Here is a 17,905-nt window from a genome sequence, read left to right on the forward strand (position 1 = left end):
AGGAGTCTGGGCCTCCACGGATACTCTGAGTGGTGCCACTCCCCTACGCACCACCTCAGAAAACATTCCTTTCTTTTGAAAGTCCAGCTGTGCTTTGGCTGCCTTATATGTCAGTTTTTGTTCGGTCCTGATTCTAAGTATATCTTTTTCGTATTTCCAGCGTGGGCATGACCTCGAATATGCCGGATGGCTGCCTTGACAATTGACACAGTGAAATTCTTTGTTACATGATTCCGGTGGGTGGCCATTACCGGCACACTTTGGGCATGTGGAAGACTAGACAGAGAGACAGGTAGACGATGGGTTTATTGGAACGAGTGCAAGAGGAATGAATGAGGTTAAAGCTCGTGCGTGGGAGGCAGGTGCAGATCGTTGTCCTCTTCCTATATAGATTCAACAACTTGCCGCCAGAGGAGTTGGTTGATGGGATGAATGCTGAACTTCAGCAGACTCTATCTTGTACAGGTGCTGTACTGGTCTGCGTATGGTTGTACGATTGGCAGTGCGCAAAACACAGACTCTAACTTTCCTGTCTGAACTAGGGAATGTTTCCTCTATGACCCCCATCTGCCACTGCAGTCTAGGTGTGTCGGTATCCTTGATGAGCACGACGTCCCCGACTTTTACGTCGGAAGCTTGCAAGCCCTTGGAGTGGTATGCTGATTTTAGCTCAGTGAGGTACTCTTTGTGCCACCTCTGCCAGACTTGCGCAAGATGTTCGTTTTGCTTCCTCCATGTGGTCTTCAGCAGATTGATGGACTGTTCAGCATCTTGTAATAGATCTCTGGAGGGCACGACCATGTTAGATGACGACGGGGCCGTTAATCGTCGTCCCATTATCATAGAAGCAGGAGTCAGTGGTGTGGGTTCCCTGTCTTCGTTGTAAACGAATGTGAGAGGTCTGGGATTTATCATTGCCTCAACTTCAGCCAGTAAAGTTTGCATTTCTCCGAACTGAAGTATTTTCCTTGACAAGGTCTTGCAAAGGGCAGACTTAACGGATCTTATCAAGCGTTCGTAAAATCCTCCCCACCAGGGTGCCCGCTCAGCTATAAACCTCCACTGGATTGCATTTCTAGAGGAGAAATCTTGAATTAGTTGTTCCTTGAGGATTTTCTTTGTACAATTGAGTTCTTTTGCCACACACTTGAACGTCTTGGCGTTATCGGAGTATATCGTACACATTCCTCTACGTGCAAGGAACCTGCGGAGAGCCTGTAGGAATTCAGGAGCTGACATATTTTGACATAGCTCGATATGCTCTGCTCGGGTTGTGGCACATGTGAATAATAAGGCGATGTATCCTTTAAGGTACGAGTGTCGCGTTTTACGTAGTGTCAGCGGTCCCGCAAAGTCTATTCCGACCACTTGAAATGGAAGACACATGGTGACACGCTTAGCTGGGATCTGCCCATCGGTCTGCGTCATATGCCTGGAGTTGAACTTCCTGCATGTCCTACACTCCCTTATGGTGTGCTTGATCAGCTGGCGAGCGCGGGGTATCCAGAATCTTTCTCTCAGCTGCACAAGTGTGTCGCGCACCCCTGCGTGCATGACTTGCCGATGGGAGACGTCGACCATAAGTTTGGCGTAATGTGATTTTGTCGGAACGATTATGGGATGACGTTCTGCGAACGATAGCTGACTCGCTCGCATGCGTCCCCTAACTCTCATTATACCGTCCTCATCCAAGTAGGGTGTCAAATCCCGCTGCTTGGAATTTCGAGTTAGCGTCTTTTTTTCCTGAATACAGAGAAGTTCCGTTGCGTATGCAGACTCTTGAGCTCGTCTGATCCAATACGTCACAGCTCGTTGTATTTCGTTTGTACTTAACGGTCCTTGCGCCCTCGCGCGTCTTGCGTTGTTAATGAAACGTAGTATCCAAGCAGTGACGCGGCGTAAACGCGTGGCGTTGCTAAAGCGCGTAATGTCGATCAGCGGTAGCTGTTGTGAGCTAGTTGGAATGACTTGTAGCACATTAGACACAGAATCGGCAGGATAGTCATCGCTTTGAGGTGATTGCTTCTCATCAAGAGGCCACATGGTTTGTGAATGTTTCAGCCATGATGGTCCTTTCCACCACAGTTCTGCCGTTAACAGTTGCTGAGAAGAAATGCCTCTCGTCAGAAGGTCGGCCGGGTTTGTATCGGTAGGCACGTGGTGCCAACAATCCGTTCCCACATTCTTCCGTATCTCCAGGACTCTGTTGCGTATAAATGGTTCCCACTTCATGGGATCTCCTTGTATTCAATGAAGAGTGATAGTAGAATCCGTCGAGAAGTGTTTCTTAGTCGTCATCTTGAAGTTCACCTCCAAATATTTGGCAAGCATAGATGACATGAGTGCGCCTAACAGCCTAGCTAATGTTATCTTCTTCACTGGAGCAATCCTGGATTTCGCGGCTATAAGATGCACCACTCGCGTTTGCTGACGTCCAAATCGCAAGTATACTGCTGCGCCATAGGCTGTCGGGCTTGCATCGGAGAAGAAGTGTAGCTGTCCCTCGTCGGTACCGTCGAGTCTTGTTCCATAATGGCGTGGAACACGTACCCCCTTTAGTATAGGCATGCTACGATACCATGTCAACCACCTGTTATACATATCCTGAGGTAACTGCGAATCCCAATCTAGTTCTTGCCTCCATATATCTTGCAGTAACAGTTTTCCGGTTAGTGTGTATGGTAGAAGGAACCCCATCGGGTCGTATATTTCTGCAACCGATCGTAAGACATAACGTTTCGTCAAGTCTTTCGGCTTAGGATCTTGCTGACATTCCTTCAATGGTAAGCGTAGCCCATCTGTCTCTTGGTTCCAATGCATGCCAAGGACTTTAGTTGACGTGCCGATAACGAACAGCGCGCATTTCGCTGCTGTTTGAGCCCAATTTCTGTAGCTTCATTGAAGCCTTGCTGAATATCTGCCGCGTTTCATTGCATCTTCTCCTTGCTTCTTCGAGGTTCACTGCTCCCAAAACGACGTCATCTACGTAAATAGAGCCAAGGAGTGCCTTTACAATCTCGGGATAGTCCCTTTCATTCCGTCGCAAATGATGTTGTAGGGTAGCTGCTAGCAGAAAGGTGCTTGGAGCTGTCCCAAAGGTTACTCTGTTCATTCGCCACGTTTCGGTTCTCGGCATTGGTTCCCCTTGCCTGGGTGTCGTTTCGTACCATAAGAGCCCGAGAGCGTCACGATCCTCTTCACGAATCAATATTTGGAGGAACGCCTTTTGTACGTCGCTGATCAATGCCACTGGGTATAGCCTGAAGTTTAATATCGCCGTCATTATGTCCGGGTTGAGGTTTGGACCAGCGTGCAAGTTGCCATTCAATGATTTGGTGAAGGCTTCATGCGCCGAGGCATCGAAGACGATCCTTATTTTGGTCGTTATACGATCTTCCTTTACCACTGCGTGGTGCGGCATGTAGTAAGTATGTCCTGTCTTGTTTGCAGTTCCAGTAGATTCTATAACCCTCTCTGCGACGCCTGACTCGATATATTCGCGAATTACAGTATCGTAGTTGGTCATCGATTCTGAAGATTTCATGAGTCTCCTGGTAACCTGTGATAGCCGTCTCAATGCGATACCCTTATTGTCTTCCATTGAGACTTCATCTTTCCACGGTAGAGAAACCACGTATCTACCTCCCTTGTATTCAATTGTTTGTTCGAAATTTTCCATTACAGGATGCGTTTTTTCTGTTTCGTGCTCTTGAATACCGGCTCCCTCGAGAGTCCATATTTGGTCCATCATTTTTGTCATTTCCCCTTTCGAGAGTGTGTTCACTCGGAGCACCGTGATGTTGTTGCAGGTGGTCGAATGCAATGCGCTCGTGTGAGCATAAGGGCCCTGCAGAGTCCAGCCCAGAGTTGTTTCAGCGGCTTGCACTCCATTTTGCAATTTGTGGGTTCTTCCGGTGGCGAAGTCCCAGTAATAGTCTGCTCCGATCAGTATAGCAACCTGTTCACCGTTGATGGCTGTCGACGAATCTGCCATTACAAGACCATGCTCCTGCATCTCTTCGTGCAGTACTGTTATTGGTGCTTCCAAATTCTGGGCGCAGATCTGTTCGACTACTAATGCAATGACTGTCTGTTGCATATCCGCAGATGTATTCCTCAAGTGAATCTCCACTGCGTCAAGTAGCTGTGATCGGCTCGCTTGGCTACCAAAAGATCCGATAGAGACCCTTTCTGTTCGTATTTTCTTGCATACCAAAGGCTCGGATAAGCTTCTGTTAATAAATGTTCTTTGACTGCCGCCATCGAATATCAGCCGTACTGATCTTTCTTCTCGCGTTCCTGTAGCCAGGGCTGTCGCAGTTTGCAATAATACGGTACGACCTCTTCTCTTCTTCAAATACGGTAAATAATATACTCTAATACGGTAAAACTCTTCTTCAAACTCCTCTTCTGTTAATAAAGGTTCAATTTGGGAGTCTACGTCCTTAAGAAGAGCGTTGACGTTGTTGAGACGATCTAAACGTTCCTTCAATTCGGTAAGGTTGCAGTCGGCTGTTGCTATACGTTGTTCGATATCATGAACGAGGGTTGTTACCTGTGTGCGCAACACTTTTCTCTTCTTGAGGAGCTGGGGCTTTTCCATGATGCAGTCGGTATCGATGCAGCCTTTCTGTAGTCCTCCCTGTCACAGTACGGTCAGCGTCAGCGGTTTCGGCACCAGTTTGTGGAAGACTAGACAGAGAGACAGGTAGACGATGGGTTTATTGGAACGAGTGCAAGAGGAATGAATGAGGTTAAAGCTCGTGCGTGGGAGGCAGGTGCAGATCGTTGTCCTCTTCCTATATAGATTCAACAAGGCAAACTTGTTGTCCACAGTAGTATAGATAGGTTGAGAAACACAGACAATGTTAAACTCAGACATGGACCCCTGGGCCCTGCCCTGAGCCCTGCGCGTATTTTTCGTCGCGCGCGGCAGGCGGCGCTCGGGTGGAGGCTCTTACCGGTGGGTGGAGCGTGGCCGGAGGGCTGCGTGCGCGCTTACCCGCTCATATTTTTCAGCCTGGGCCGACTTCGTTCGCATTTTTTTCATGCGGCGCGCAAGTAGGGATCTATGGGGTGGGGAAACCCTCTCTCTTTTTCACATTCTTTCCTCCAAAAGCAAATATTCTCAGGACTGCTGTACAGAGATGAAATGTATTGTTGATTGCAAATAGAAATTGGAATTATTCGATTCTCAAGAACACAATAAGAATTCTATCAACAAACAATAGCACGCAAAAAAAATCTAGGAATAGACGTCAATATCAGTGCAAACTGGTTTTTAGAGAAATATTATCGGCGCAAACAATACCAAACGAGAAACGCTGCATTTTAATGTATTTCAGATCAGACACAACTATTATGCATACATTATTCTCAACTCACAAAATATCAATCGAGTGAACATCTGAAGCAAAAAGATAGTCAAATTTATTCAATGATAGAAACAATACTCATTCGAAACCGAGAATCAAATTTAATTACATCGTTTTATGACAACTTTGCAATAGTAATTTCTACATGCAGAAGCCACAAACAACTCATCTGAAATGCAAATGAATGTAAAAGTTTGCTACAGTGAAAATCAACGGACACAACTTAAAAATACATTCCCAACTAGTAGAATATTTTTATTAATATCAGTCGAGTGATCATCTCAAACAAAGTCAAAAGCAGTAATTAATTTAGGCAAACATTTTTTTCGTAACCACGCAGCACAAATATACATCACAGAAACATGTCTTTTTCATTTAGGACCCACTAGTGGAAACGAAGTGAGAGAGGGAAGCTGAGTTCCCGTACACTTTCGTTAAGGTTACGCCCGCAGGGAGTAGGAGAATCCAACAATGGTCTTGGTACACAATGTATAGTTGACAACGATAAACTCGCTCCTGCAAGTCAAGTTAGGGAAGGAGGGGCTCTAGCGCTGTCTTGTACGTAGAATCATTGAAAGCACACTTTTCTCATTACACATGACATCTTTTTTGTAAATTGACTTTCATAATTCTAACGTCAGGTGGAACATTCTAAACCTTATAATAAAATTTTAATAAATAAAAGTAGCACCAATATCATTTAATTAAATGTCGAGGCACACTACAAAACAGAACAGACATTTGCTATACATTGAAGAGATGGACGGATTTTGTACTCGTTACCATAGGTCATGGGAGGACCTGATAAAAACTTGCTTCAAAAAGGAGGAGCCGCGAAACGATTCAATTATCGCTGCATTTCAATACGTCCTAGACATGGTCGTATTCGGAGATATGGTGCAAATTATGGAATTCAAGATGCGAGAACTTGTATGCCGAATCTACAATAGTTATAAAAACATTTGCCCGTCAACATCGGAAGGACCACTGGGATTGATGGTGGAGTTTTTGAGGTTTGCTAACGAAGAATTGAAATGCACTAGACCAGATGTAATTGTAATCATTGCAATGGGCATTGCATTAATCAAGAAAGCAATCAGATCAAATTATCATATACAAGCAGTCTATATCGCACGATTCATTACGTATTTGTTGAAATTACACCTAACGGTTGGAATGGAAAGTACATAAAAAATCTTATCACGTGATATATTCCACCTTAGAACCTCTACACATTTATTTTATTCTAGCAGTCAAGGATGTCGAATGAACAGAAGTTCAATATTGTTGTGCAAGGTCTGATGTATCATCACTTATTGAAACTCAACAAACATGTCAACTGCGGTGGACCACCGGACGATTTCCATCTAATGCTGTCTTGTGCGCCATTCAATAACCTTCATACAAAGAAAGGAAACATCAATAAGAGATTGTGCAAGTTCGTCGCAACAAAGTGCAAGTTGTTGAAGCAATACAAACACGGCGACAACATATCACCTGCATTAATCTAATTTAATTTAATTAATTAAAATTAAAGTATGCCCTTTCCATTTGTAGTGCCCGGATGCTATGGCACTAAAATAATGTGATAGTTTTTCTGTATGGCTACGGGAAATCTCGAGTATATTTTGTGAATTGGATCTATGCTGATGTGTGACCTGCGCTGATCTGTTTATTATAATTAATATAACATATCTTCAATTGTGTTTATGCATAACGCTCATCTTCATTGTATATTTGTTAAGCATTTCTGATGACGTTTGTGTGATCCGCTTCTCCCAAAATCTGATTGCCATTTGGAAATTATTTCATATACGTTTGTGTGCCGTGTGTTACGAAGATTACATGATTATAAATGTAGACTTGGCCTGCACGTCATGCTCGTAAAATCCTTCGTTTGCATTGTGGCATCTGATAATAGATTAGCTTTTCGCGAAGACTTCGTATTATCTCGCAGGCACTGAACCCGAATGCAGTTGTAAAAGTTGATGACACTGTGTCGCGAACGCTTTGACTTATCCCGCCGCGATCAGTTATCTTGCCTTATTTCCCGTTTTGCCATATCTTGGACGGCTCATTTTTTCCTGTCCAGTCATACAAACGGACAACTGTGTTGACAAAAATATTTATTTATTTGTTCCGCACTCCAATCGGGTTGCTTGTCAAAGACGCCTTTTCTTGTTCTTTTACTACGTCTGGGCTAGTGCAACTGATTGAGAAATATACATGCACTGTGGAATTTAATTCATGAAATAAGCTTTTGCAAAAGATTATTGATCATTTTTTGTAATCATAGACTGATGTATCAAGCCTCTAAATTTCAATTAGCGATTCTTCTACAATTCTTTCCTTCGGGTGTCGGTGTTGTATAGAGTATGGTCGTGTAAAATCTCTTTGATTGCCAGTGCTCATTCCATGTGAGAATTCTTACACACAGTGTGGAATATTCGTTTCCTTAGCGATCACTGTTCTCAGTCTAGTCATGCCAAATGCAAAGTGTTTTTTCGTTGCGATGTGTAGAATATATTATAATGATGACTAATAATATAATTATTATTTCAATTATACACGTGTTTATTTCGATAAATTACAATTCTATCCCAAACTCTGAAGTTTTCCGTTTGTTGTCTTGATTGATGAATTCCGAAGATATCAAGTAGTTTATTCTGATTATTGGGCGCTTGAATCCAGTTACAATTACATCTGGTCTAGTGTATTTCAATTCTTCGTTAGCAAACCTCAAAAACTCCACCATCAATCCCAGTGGTCCTTCCGATGTTGACGCGCAAATATTTTTATAACTATTGTAGATTCGGCATACAAGTTCTCGCGTCTTGAATTCCATAATTTGCACCATATCTCCGAATACGACCATGTCTAGGACGTATTGAAATGCAGCGATAATTGAATCGTTTCGCGGCTCCTCCTTTTCGAAGCAAGTTTTTATCAGGTCCTCCCATGACCTATGGTAACGAGTACAAAATCCGTCCATCTCTTCAATATATGGCAAATGTCTGTTCTGTTTTGTAGTGTGCCTCGACATTTAATTAAATCATATTGGTGCTAATTTTATTTATTAAAATTTTATTATCAGGTTTAGAATGTTCCACCTGACGTTAGAATTATGAAAGTCAATTTACAAAAAAGATGTGATGTGTAATGAGAAAAGTGTGCTTTCAATGATTCTACGTACAAGACAGCGCTAGAGCCCCTCCTTCCCTAACTTGACTTGCAGGAGCGAGTTTATGGTTGTCAACTATACATTGTGTACCAAGACCATTGTTGGATTCCCCTACTCCCTGCGTGCGTAACCTTAACGAAAGTGTACGGGAACTCAGCTTCCCTCTCTCACTTCGTTTCCACTAGTGGGTCCTGAATGAAAAAGACATGTTTCTGTGATGTATATTTGTGCTGCGTGGTTACGAACAAAATATTTGCCTAAATTAATTACTGCTTTTGACTTTGTTTCAGATGATCACTCGACTGATATTAATAAAAATATTCTACTAGTTGGGAATGTATTTTTAAGTTGTGTCCGTTGATTTTCACTGTAGCAAACTTTTACATTCATTTGCATTTCACATGAGTTGTTTGTGGCTTCTGCATGTAGAAAAAACTATTGCAAAGTTGTCATAAAACGATGTAATTAAATTTGATTCTCGGTTTCGAATGGGTATTGCTTCTATCATTGGATAAATTTGACACTCTTTTTGCTTCAGATGTTCACTCGATTGATATTTTGTGAGTTGAGAATAATGTATGCATAATAGTTGTGTCTGATCTGAAATACATTAAAATGCAGCGTTTCTCGTTTGGTATTGTTTGCGCCGATAATATTTCTCTAAAAACCAGTTTGCACTGATATTGACGTCTATTCCTAGATTTTTTTTGCGTGCTATTGTTTGTTGATAGAATTCTTATTGTGTTCTTGAGAATCGAAGAATTCCAATGTCTATTTGCAATCAACAAAAAATTTCATCTCTGTCCTGAGAATATTTCCTTTTGGAGGAAAGAATGTGAAAAAGAGAGAGGGTTTCCCCACCCCATAGATTGACAACAGCTTTGGGGTGTTTAGAGGAAGAGAGTGACCCAACCGGTCTCGAGTCTGGTTGTACTGTGTAAAGCATAGCTGTGCTGCGTGTTTGGATACCTCTGTCAAGGTAAAGTTTATAGTGCCCGAGTAGGATGAAAATTCTATATTGTTAGGTCGCAAAGTTGATGTTATTATAGTTCAAAAGATATATTATTTTCATTTAAATTTGTAATGTTCGATAGTTTGTTTCGCTATTATTTTCCTGTGTGTTGTTTACACGTTGGCAGATGCGCCGTCTAGAGTGTTTCTCTGCTATTCATCCGTGCATGTTTCTCGTTTTGATAGATTGTTTTTCAATTATTTATCCTTTGTGTACCTCTTGTTTATGTGATGGGTTTTGGTTCTCTATTAGCTGTTGATTGTATTTCAATAATATTTTCCTGTCCATTGTTTACGTGTGGATGATGTGCCGTTCAAAGTGTTTTCTCTGCTATTCATTCGTGCATGTTTCTCGTTTTGATAGATTGTTCTTCAACTATTTATGCTTTGTGTACCTCTTGTTTACGTGTTGGATTTTGGCTCTCTATTAGCTGTTGATCTTGTTTCAATAATATTTTCCTGTCTGTTGTTTACACGTTGGCAGATGCGCCCTTTAGAGTGTTTCTCTGCTATTCAGCGTTAGTTCTGTGCTGTATTAAATTATTCATCATGTGCCGTTCAAAGTGTTTCTCTGCTATTCATCCGTGCATGTTTATCGTTTTGATAGATTATTTTTCAATTATTTTCCTGCATGTGTCAGTTGTTGTTCAAAGTGCTTTCTCTGCTATTCCTTCGTGCATGTTTCTCGTTTTGTTAGATTGTTCTTCAACTATTTATCCTTTGTGTACCTCTTGTTTACGTGATGGGTTTTGGTTCTCTATTAGCTGTTGATCGTTTTGTTTCTCATTATTTCCGTATGTCTACGCTGTTTACTTAATAAGAAAATGATTAATTGTGTAATGTTGGAATAATCTTCCCTATTGCGTTCGAAAATGTTCATAACTGTCACAAAACAGGTGTACGCCTCCCGTCTTCAACAAATCAGGGCGGATATTATTAGAGCTGATTGTTGTGAAGTTCATTTTTTAATATGTTTTCTGTGCTGAATTCATAAAACAAAGTAAGATTTGTAGTGTCTCTTAGAATGAAAATTGTATGGGGTTCGACTAGATTAAGTCACGAGGATGATTTTATGATAGTTAAAATGATAGATTATTCTCCTCCTCTGTTGTTTTGATTAACCAATGTAGTGTTATAGATTTTATTTCCTCTTGTGTTCGTGTCATTCGTGTCCCATGGTCTTCCAGGTTCTCTGCTGTTCACATACATCTATCGGCACTTGTAATTAAAGCTCCACTATGGTGGTCATGTATAATAATGTTAGACTTTTTATAATAAAACTTTTAATTTTAATTGTAATCATATTGATTAAAAATATCTTCTTTGATTAAAATGTGCTACTCCTTCTGCTTAATTGAAAGCTTGCGTGATTATCACTAGTAAAAATTGTGATTAATTTTGATTGTAATCATATTGATTAAAAATATATTCTTTGAATAAATGTGTCATAATGGAATATTAGCTGTTGTGCATGAAGTTACGTACATCTGTCAGAACTTTGTAATTAAAACTCCGCTAAGGTGGTCATGTTAGACTTTTTATAATAAAACTTTTAATTTTGATTGTAATCGTATTGATTAAAAATATCTTCTTGATTAAAAATGTGCTACTCCTTCTGCTTAATTGAAAACTTGCGTGATTATCACTAATAAAAAATTGTGATACCCCTTCACTGCTATTGCATCAGATTTTTGGCTAAGTTTTTCTCCTTCACGCAGAGTCATAATTCCTGACACTAATGACTTTAATAAATATATTTTCACTTGTACTTTATGTATGGCTATCCTTTACATGTAAACCGCCCACCGCACACCTGTTGTAGCGGGAAAAAATTGCGATTCAAGTCGGCACAAATTGAAAAATGACGAAATAAATTGGCCCAGGCTGAAAAATGTGAGAGGGTAAACGCGCACGCAGCCCTCCCCTCGCCGATAAGCGCGCGCACAACCCTCCGCACACGCGCCGCGCAGGGAAAAATACGCGAACGACGGTGTCGCTGCCCTGATGGCAATGTTCGAGTTTAACATGGCCATAGTTTCTCAACCCCTACATACTACTGTCCACGACACATCTCGGAGCTGTGGCCGAAACGTTGCCATTTAAAGCATCGTCTGGGGTTTTGAATGAATGGTCGTACATGACAGTTAATGTAGCCAGCCTTGATCTCGAACGGGAGTGTGTGTAACTGAAAGGAGAGTATTACGTGCTTTGTTTGGACTTCCTTACCATCCCTTCTCATCACAATACGCTTTGCACATACAACCCCTTGATCCTTCAATCCTTCCTCGATTTCCGCTTCAGAACACGGAAGGAGTTCATCCTCGGATATCACGCCTTTCACTATGTTTAAGGTGCGGTGTGTTGTGACTGTGATGTCACCAACCTGTTTCACAGCTTGGAGTGCGGTACTCTGTTGTTTTGTATGGAATTCAACCTGAAGATCCCCAGTGTTTAGCTTTTTAGCTTTGTAAGACTTGCCTAGAAGTTTCTCAAGTTCCTTTGCTATTAGGAATGGTGATACTTTCGCAAGGGGTTTGGATTCATTCTCAGATCTTATCACAAGTACTTTGGGGAATCTGGGTTCCGGGTTCAAACCTACGACATCAAGTCTAACTCTATCGGTGCGACCCCTTTGCAAGGGCCGATCATGATTTTTTGTGCTGGCTGAATCCATGAAGAGATGTGTGTAACTCAGTGCAATGTGATGCCGCCCACCACCGAGCCCAACTAGGGGAACATACGGTTTGCACGTTAACACTTCCCCAGCACTATGCCCAAGTGCAGCTTCAAAGAGAGATTGAAAGAGCTGCCCAAGGTTGACCCTTGCCGCCAAAGAAGGTGAAATAAGAAAACCAGAGGAGGGAGGAGGAGATGAACAGACATAGCAAGGAAAATAGGAGATGGCGACTAGCTGAATAGTCCTGGCCGGGCCTTCCAGGACCACCCGTCTATGGGAAGCAGAGGCCAAAGTGGTGTATTGCTTTCCCAGAGGGGCCCCAAAGGGTCCAAAACAACCTCTGGGTCCACTCAACTACCAGGACCCCCCCTTTCCCCAGACACGGGACAGCCACGCACAGCTATACGTGGGGGTCTCCCTCTTGCGACGACCCACCCGTGAGTTCAGGAGCGGGCTACTGCGGCTGCTGCCGGGCGATGGGGGCGCCAAATTCTCGACGCCGGGAGCAATAAAGTTATAAAGATGTCCTGAAATGATCCCGAAGTCCTGATCCGTAAGAAATATCCCGTTGATATAAATAGAGACGTCATTTGAAACGTCCTAGCATTGTCATAATATCACTGGGACTTCGAAATTGCGTCCCGATCGGATGTTGTTTTTTGAAGTAGAATACAAGCATATTTTCGATGTTAATTATATTTTTGCAGCCTTATGAAAACGTTCAACAGCGTGCAGCAAGAAACTAAAACAGTGACGCTAATATTTAACTGTGGTACCAAAGTGCAACACACAAAAATTATTCATCTGAATTTACAAAGAGACTCCCAACATGGTCTGAGCTTGGCAGATGTACCAAAAGTCTGTAGTTTCTGTTTCATTTTGCTGTAGTACCAATAAAGATAGTTGGGAAAGCCAACAAAGTCTGAGGTATCTCCTGCAATATCTCCATGTAGAACAGAACACACAGATCTACATGTCTATAGATGTGCTTCCCTGCCGGAACGAGAAGACATAACATATTGAATTATCGCCACAATTCCAACGAGATTCAAAGACAAATCAGACAGCCAATTCGTTCATTACGTACCCGTCAGGTACAAGTTACTCACTGACGGAATCATGAGTTTTGCAAAGAAGCTACCTTCTCTGTTCCACTATGCTGTGTGGCGAAGACCGCACCCACGGAATAAACAAGCAATTCAATGAATTGGCTTGATAGATATAAATGCTAAACGCTGATTTCCAGTTGAGTTAATGTGATCGAACATGTAGTGTACACGCTGCACGAGTTCAAAGAAGGTGAAACCAATTGAAGGAATTGGCCTACTAGTATCAATAAAACAACAACTTTATTTCTAAGGTTAATATGGGGAGTTTCGTCGCTAGGGGCGATACTCTACCCCATTGCTGACATAAGGGGGGGATTAAAGAATGTGCCCCTTCACCATAAGGATCGAAGTCTTGTTGTGTCCAAAAAGACCGAAGAAGCTCTCATCGCCGAGCGTTGATGGGCTGGATTTGGCCAGGGGCCAAGCAAGTTCGATACAGAGAATGGGTGAAATTCCAAGTGACTAAGGATCTCAGAGAGCGCGGTTCGGGAAGGTTGGTACCATGGACAATTAGGAAGAATGTGCTCCAGGTCCCCTACGGCACCGTACAGCATCGATCAGAATCCATCAGATATGTATAGAGATTCCAACTGAGCACTGCGCATGCCACTTGAGGTGCGGGTTGATACGGGCGTCTTTTAGCCATCCAGTGATGGTTTAACCCCATCGAGTGACATCGCGGTGTTGCTCGATAAGTTTTTGTGTCTAATATCTTGGCCTGCAGCGGTCATATCAGGATGCGGTTTCTTGTTACGAATTCTCCTTTCCTTCCCCTTCGCGTGCACCTTGGGGCTTGTGAGAAGTCCTGACGGTTGTCGAGATATTTGAAAATTCTAGGCCGCCGTTGGTGCTTCAGACACTTTGGAAGTCCTGTAGCTCCCGCCTCGATTGTCGGATGGAGACCAAAAATTTATGTCCAAACGGGTCTGGAATAGCTCTATGATCGCTCAAATCACACAGGAGTTGAGCTGTAGCGGTTTGGAAGCTGTAGGCGGAGACGCGTTAGTAAAATTCGTTTTTCCGAACTTCAGGGCTCTTTTTGCAAAAAAATTCGCGTCGGAGAGGGTTCATATTTGGCTATCTTTCTGTTGTCAACGCGGAGTGCGTGGTAAAATTTACCGCATCTCTCTAACTTTAGCGGTTCTCGAGTTACAGGATTCCGCGTTTACACTCCTCCCAATACATGGGACCGGCGGCTTCTCCCCCCCAAAAAACATTCCCGTTGCTGCCACATGGTCGAGTTTGCCTTCGTTATGAAGGTCTCGATGTGCTCTTTCCAACAGCGTTTGTTCGGCAGGCGCACGACGTTCCGTTCTCTCGATATCGGCTCAGGAGTATGACGAGCTGACCCGGCTTGCTAGAGCCACCCTGAAACGCGTCCCACTTTTTGGTGTCGTAACTCGCTTATCCGATGTCCAACTTAGTCGAAATTTTGTGTGCGCGGGCTCTGTTCCCTGCTCTACAACCTTCCGATTGAGACCAGCCGTGGATTTCCAGTGGTTAAGGCGTCATTCTCGAAATTCCCCACACCGAATCCCCGTTCCTCGACTTTTGTCCCTGTCTTCAGGTTCGAAGCCCGCGGCGGATCCCACTTCCTTTTAATGGGCACACGCACACGACATGGGTAACGCGTAGAAACTTGCGGCATCTTTCTATTCCTCTCCGTTCTCGAGTTAGGACACCGTGGCAACGGCAGCCCTCTTATACATGGGGCCGGTGCATTTTTTTCGATATCGGGTTCTTGCTGGCGTAGGAAGGTGATTGAGGTCTGTTTTTGACGGGGAAAACGTCCTCTTTCCGATAGCGTTGGTCCCGTCTTCGCGCAACTCTCCAGCGTTTTACGCCATGCGCTCAGGCGACAGCACGCGACCACACGACGACTGTCACCCAGGGGCTAGATTTTGAACTTTTCGCTATCCCGTAACGCTTGCTAAACGCTCGTGCTCCCCGGTTTACGGCCAATGCGCGTGACGGAATGAGCGCGCAAATTTTGAAAAATAGCTATAACGATCGCTATGTGCACATCAAGATTGAGCCCCAGGTCACCCCACGTCTCTGCATTTGTGTCCCGCCACATTATAACGCACTGCCGTCTGCCGAGACTGATCCTTTGCGCTCACAGGTCGGACGTGTTAATGAGCAGCAGAACAGAAATAAGCAATATATGAGCAAGTCATATATGTCGGAATCATTTTTCGGAATTCGGTAATCGTGTGGCGGACACAGGTGTGTACAGTCAGAATTTCCAAGTTCAAAGGAACCAATTCCCATGCGACTTCTTTCTTCTTCTGAACTTGTTGAGTTTGAATGAGTTGCTTGACCTGTGCCTTGGGCTCGCTGGTGTTCCATTATTAAAAGCCCCAAAACTAATGTTGTTGGAATATTAAAGACTAACCATGTACAGTTTAGTAACACAGCGCGCATATAAATGGTTGCTCCAAGTAAAAAATTGCCGGGCCCGCGGCAACGCGAGCTTGCTAACGTATAGGTGAGGTTCTCACCTTCACGATTTTTGCACAGGGCCCATTTTTGGACTATGATTTTTCGACAAAGATACTAAAATTTTTGAAATGTCATCGCCTATTTGAATCAGTACATCCCCAGGCCACATATCAACCACCGCACGGTGTGTGAGTGTTAACCCTGATGCACCCTGGGACTTTAAAGATGCGTCCCAGACAAGAATCCGTTCTTAGGCGTCCCGCGCACTAAGTTCTAATATTATCGTAATACGCACGCGTCTAAACTCGGAAAGAGTTCAAAAAGCGAAGTGCTATTCCTTCCAGATATCCAAAGGGCACACCTGGGCTGCAATAGGGGAACGGGACCCGAGTCCGATACTCTGGGATATTAATTAATAATATACAGACTAAATAATTAGATTATGACATCTCTGATATCAATTTTATATCAAGTGTTATTATCAGTCAAAGTTGATCAAAATGTCATTTTGGCGTCTGGGACGGCCGTCTGGACGAGGATTTGAGCAAACGCGCCGACCGTGGGTGCAACAGGGGAACGAGACCCGGATCCGATACTCTGGAACATTAATTAGTAATATACAGACTAAATAATTAGATTATGACATCTCTGATATCAATTTTATATCAAGTGTTATTATCAATCAAAGTTGATCAAAATGTCATTTTGGTGTCTGGGACTGCCGTCTGGACGAGGATTTGAGCAAACGCGCCGACCGTGGGTGCACCAGGGCAACGAGACCCGGGTCCGATACTCTGGGACATTTTTTATAATATGCAGACTAAATAATTTGATTATGACATCTCTGATATCAATTTTGTATCAGGTGTTATTATCAATCAAAGTTGATCAAAATGTCATTTTGGCGTCTGGGACGGCCGTCTGGACGAGGATTTGAGCAAACGCGCCGACCGTGGGTGCAACAGGGGAACGAGACCCGGATCCGATACTCTGGAACATTAATTAGTAATATACAGACTAAATAATTAGATTATGACATCTATGATATCAATTTTATATCAAGTGTTATTATCAATCAAAGTTGATCAAAATGTCATTTTGGCGTCTGGGACTGCCGTCTGGACGAGGATTTGAGCAAACGCGCCGACCGTGAGTGCAACAGGGGAACGGGACCCGGGTCCGATACTCTGGGATATTAGTAATATACAGACTAAATAATTAGATTATGACATCTCTGATATCTATTTTATATCAACTGTTATCAATCAAAGTTGATCAAAATGTCATTTTGGCGTCTGGGACTGCCGTCTGGACGAGGATTTGAGCAAACGCGCCGACCGTGGGTGCACCAGGGGAACGAGACCCGGGTCCGATACTCTGGGACATTTTTTATAATATGCAGACTAAATAATTAGATTATGACATCTCTGATATCAATTTTATATCAACTGTTATTATCAATCAAAGTTGATCAAAATGTAATTTTGGCGTCTCAGACGGCCGTCTGGACGAGGATTTGAGCAAACGCGCCGACCGTGGGTGCAGCAGGGGAACGTCACCCGGGTCCGATACTCTGGGATATTAGTAATATACAGACTAAATAATTAGATTATGACATCTCTGATATCAATTTTATATCAACTCTTATCAATCAAAGTTGATCAAAATGTCATTTTGGCGTCTGGGACTGCCGTCTGGACGAGGATTTGAGCAAACGCGCCGACCGTGGGTGCAACAGGGGAACGAGACCCGGGTCCGATACTCTGGGATATTAATTAATAATATACAGACTAAAGAATTAGATTATGACATCTCTGATATCAATTTTATATCAAGTGTTATTATCAATCAAAGTTGATCAAAATGTCATTTTGGCGTCTGGGACTGCCGTCTGGACGAGGATTTGAGCAAACGCGCCGACCGTGAGTGCAACACGGGAACGGGACCCGGGTCCGATACTCTGGGATATTAATTAATAATATACAGGCTAAATAATTAGATTATGACATCTGTGATATCAATTTTATATCAAGTGTTATTATCAGTCAAAGTTGATCAAAATGTCATTTTGGCGTCTGGGACGGCCGTCTGGACGAGGATTTGAGCAAAC

At 43.0% G+C, this 17,905-nt stretch overlaps 2 protein-coding genes across 2 annotated transcripts; both read right to left on the bottom strand.

Moving 5' to 3' along the window:
- Positions 1–393: 393 nt before the first annotated feature.
- Positions 394–1,239, bottom strand: LOC135389573 (uncharacterized). The gene has a single exon (XM_064619609.1). It carries the CDS (start codon positions 1,237–1,239, stop codon positions 394–396), a length of 846 nt encoding a protein of 281 aa, XP_064475679.1.
- A 1,591-nt stretch (positions 1,240–2,830) lies between these two features.
- On the bottom strand, positions 2,831–4,099 carry LOC135389574 (uncharacterized). Its single transcript, XM_064619610.1, has one exon. It carries the CDS (start codon positions 4,097–4,099, stop codon positions 2,831–2,833), a length of 1,269 nt encoding a protein of 422 aa, XP_064475680.1.
- Between the last annotated feature and the right edge of the window lie 13,806 nt (positions 4,100–17,905).

The sequence above is a fragment of the Ornithodoros turicata genome, chromosome 3 (genome assembly GCF_037126465.1).
Source record: "Ornithodoros turicata isolate Travis chromosome 3, ASM3712646v1, whole genome shotgun sequence".
Taxonomy (NCBI): domain Eukaryota; kingdom Metazoa; phylum Arthropoda; class Arachnida; order Ixodida; family Argasidae; genus Ornithodoros; species Ornithodoros turicata.

Bases quoted from the DNA above. Each gene is read 5' to 3' on its own strand.
- LOC135389573 (XM_064619609.1), bottom strand. From the start codon at position 1,239: ATGTCAGCTCCTGAATTCCTACAGGCTCTCCGCAGGTTCCTTGCACGT.
- LOC135389574 (XM_064619610.1), bottom strand. From the start codon at position 4,099: ATGCAACAGACAGTCATTGCATTAGTAGTCGAACAGATCTGCGCCCAG.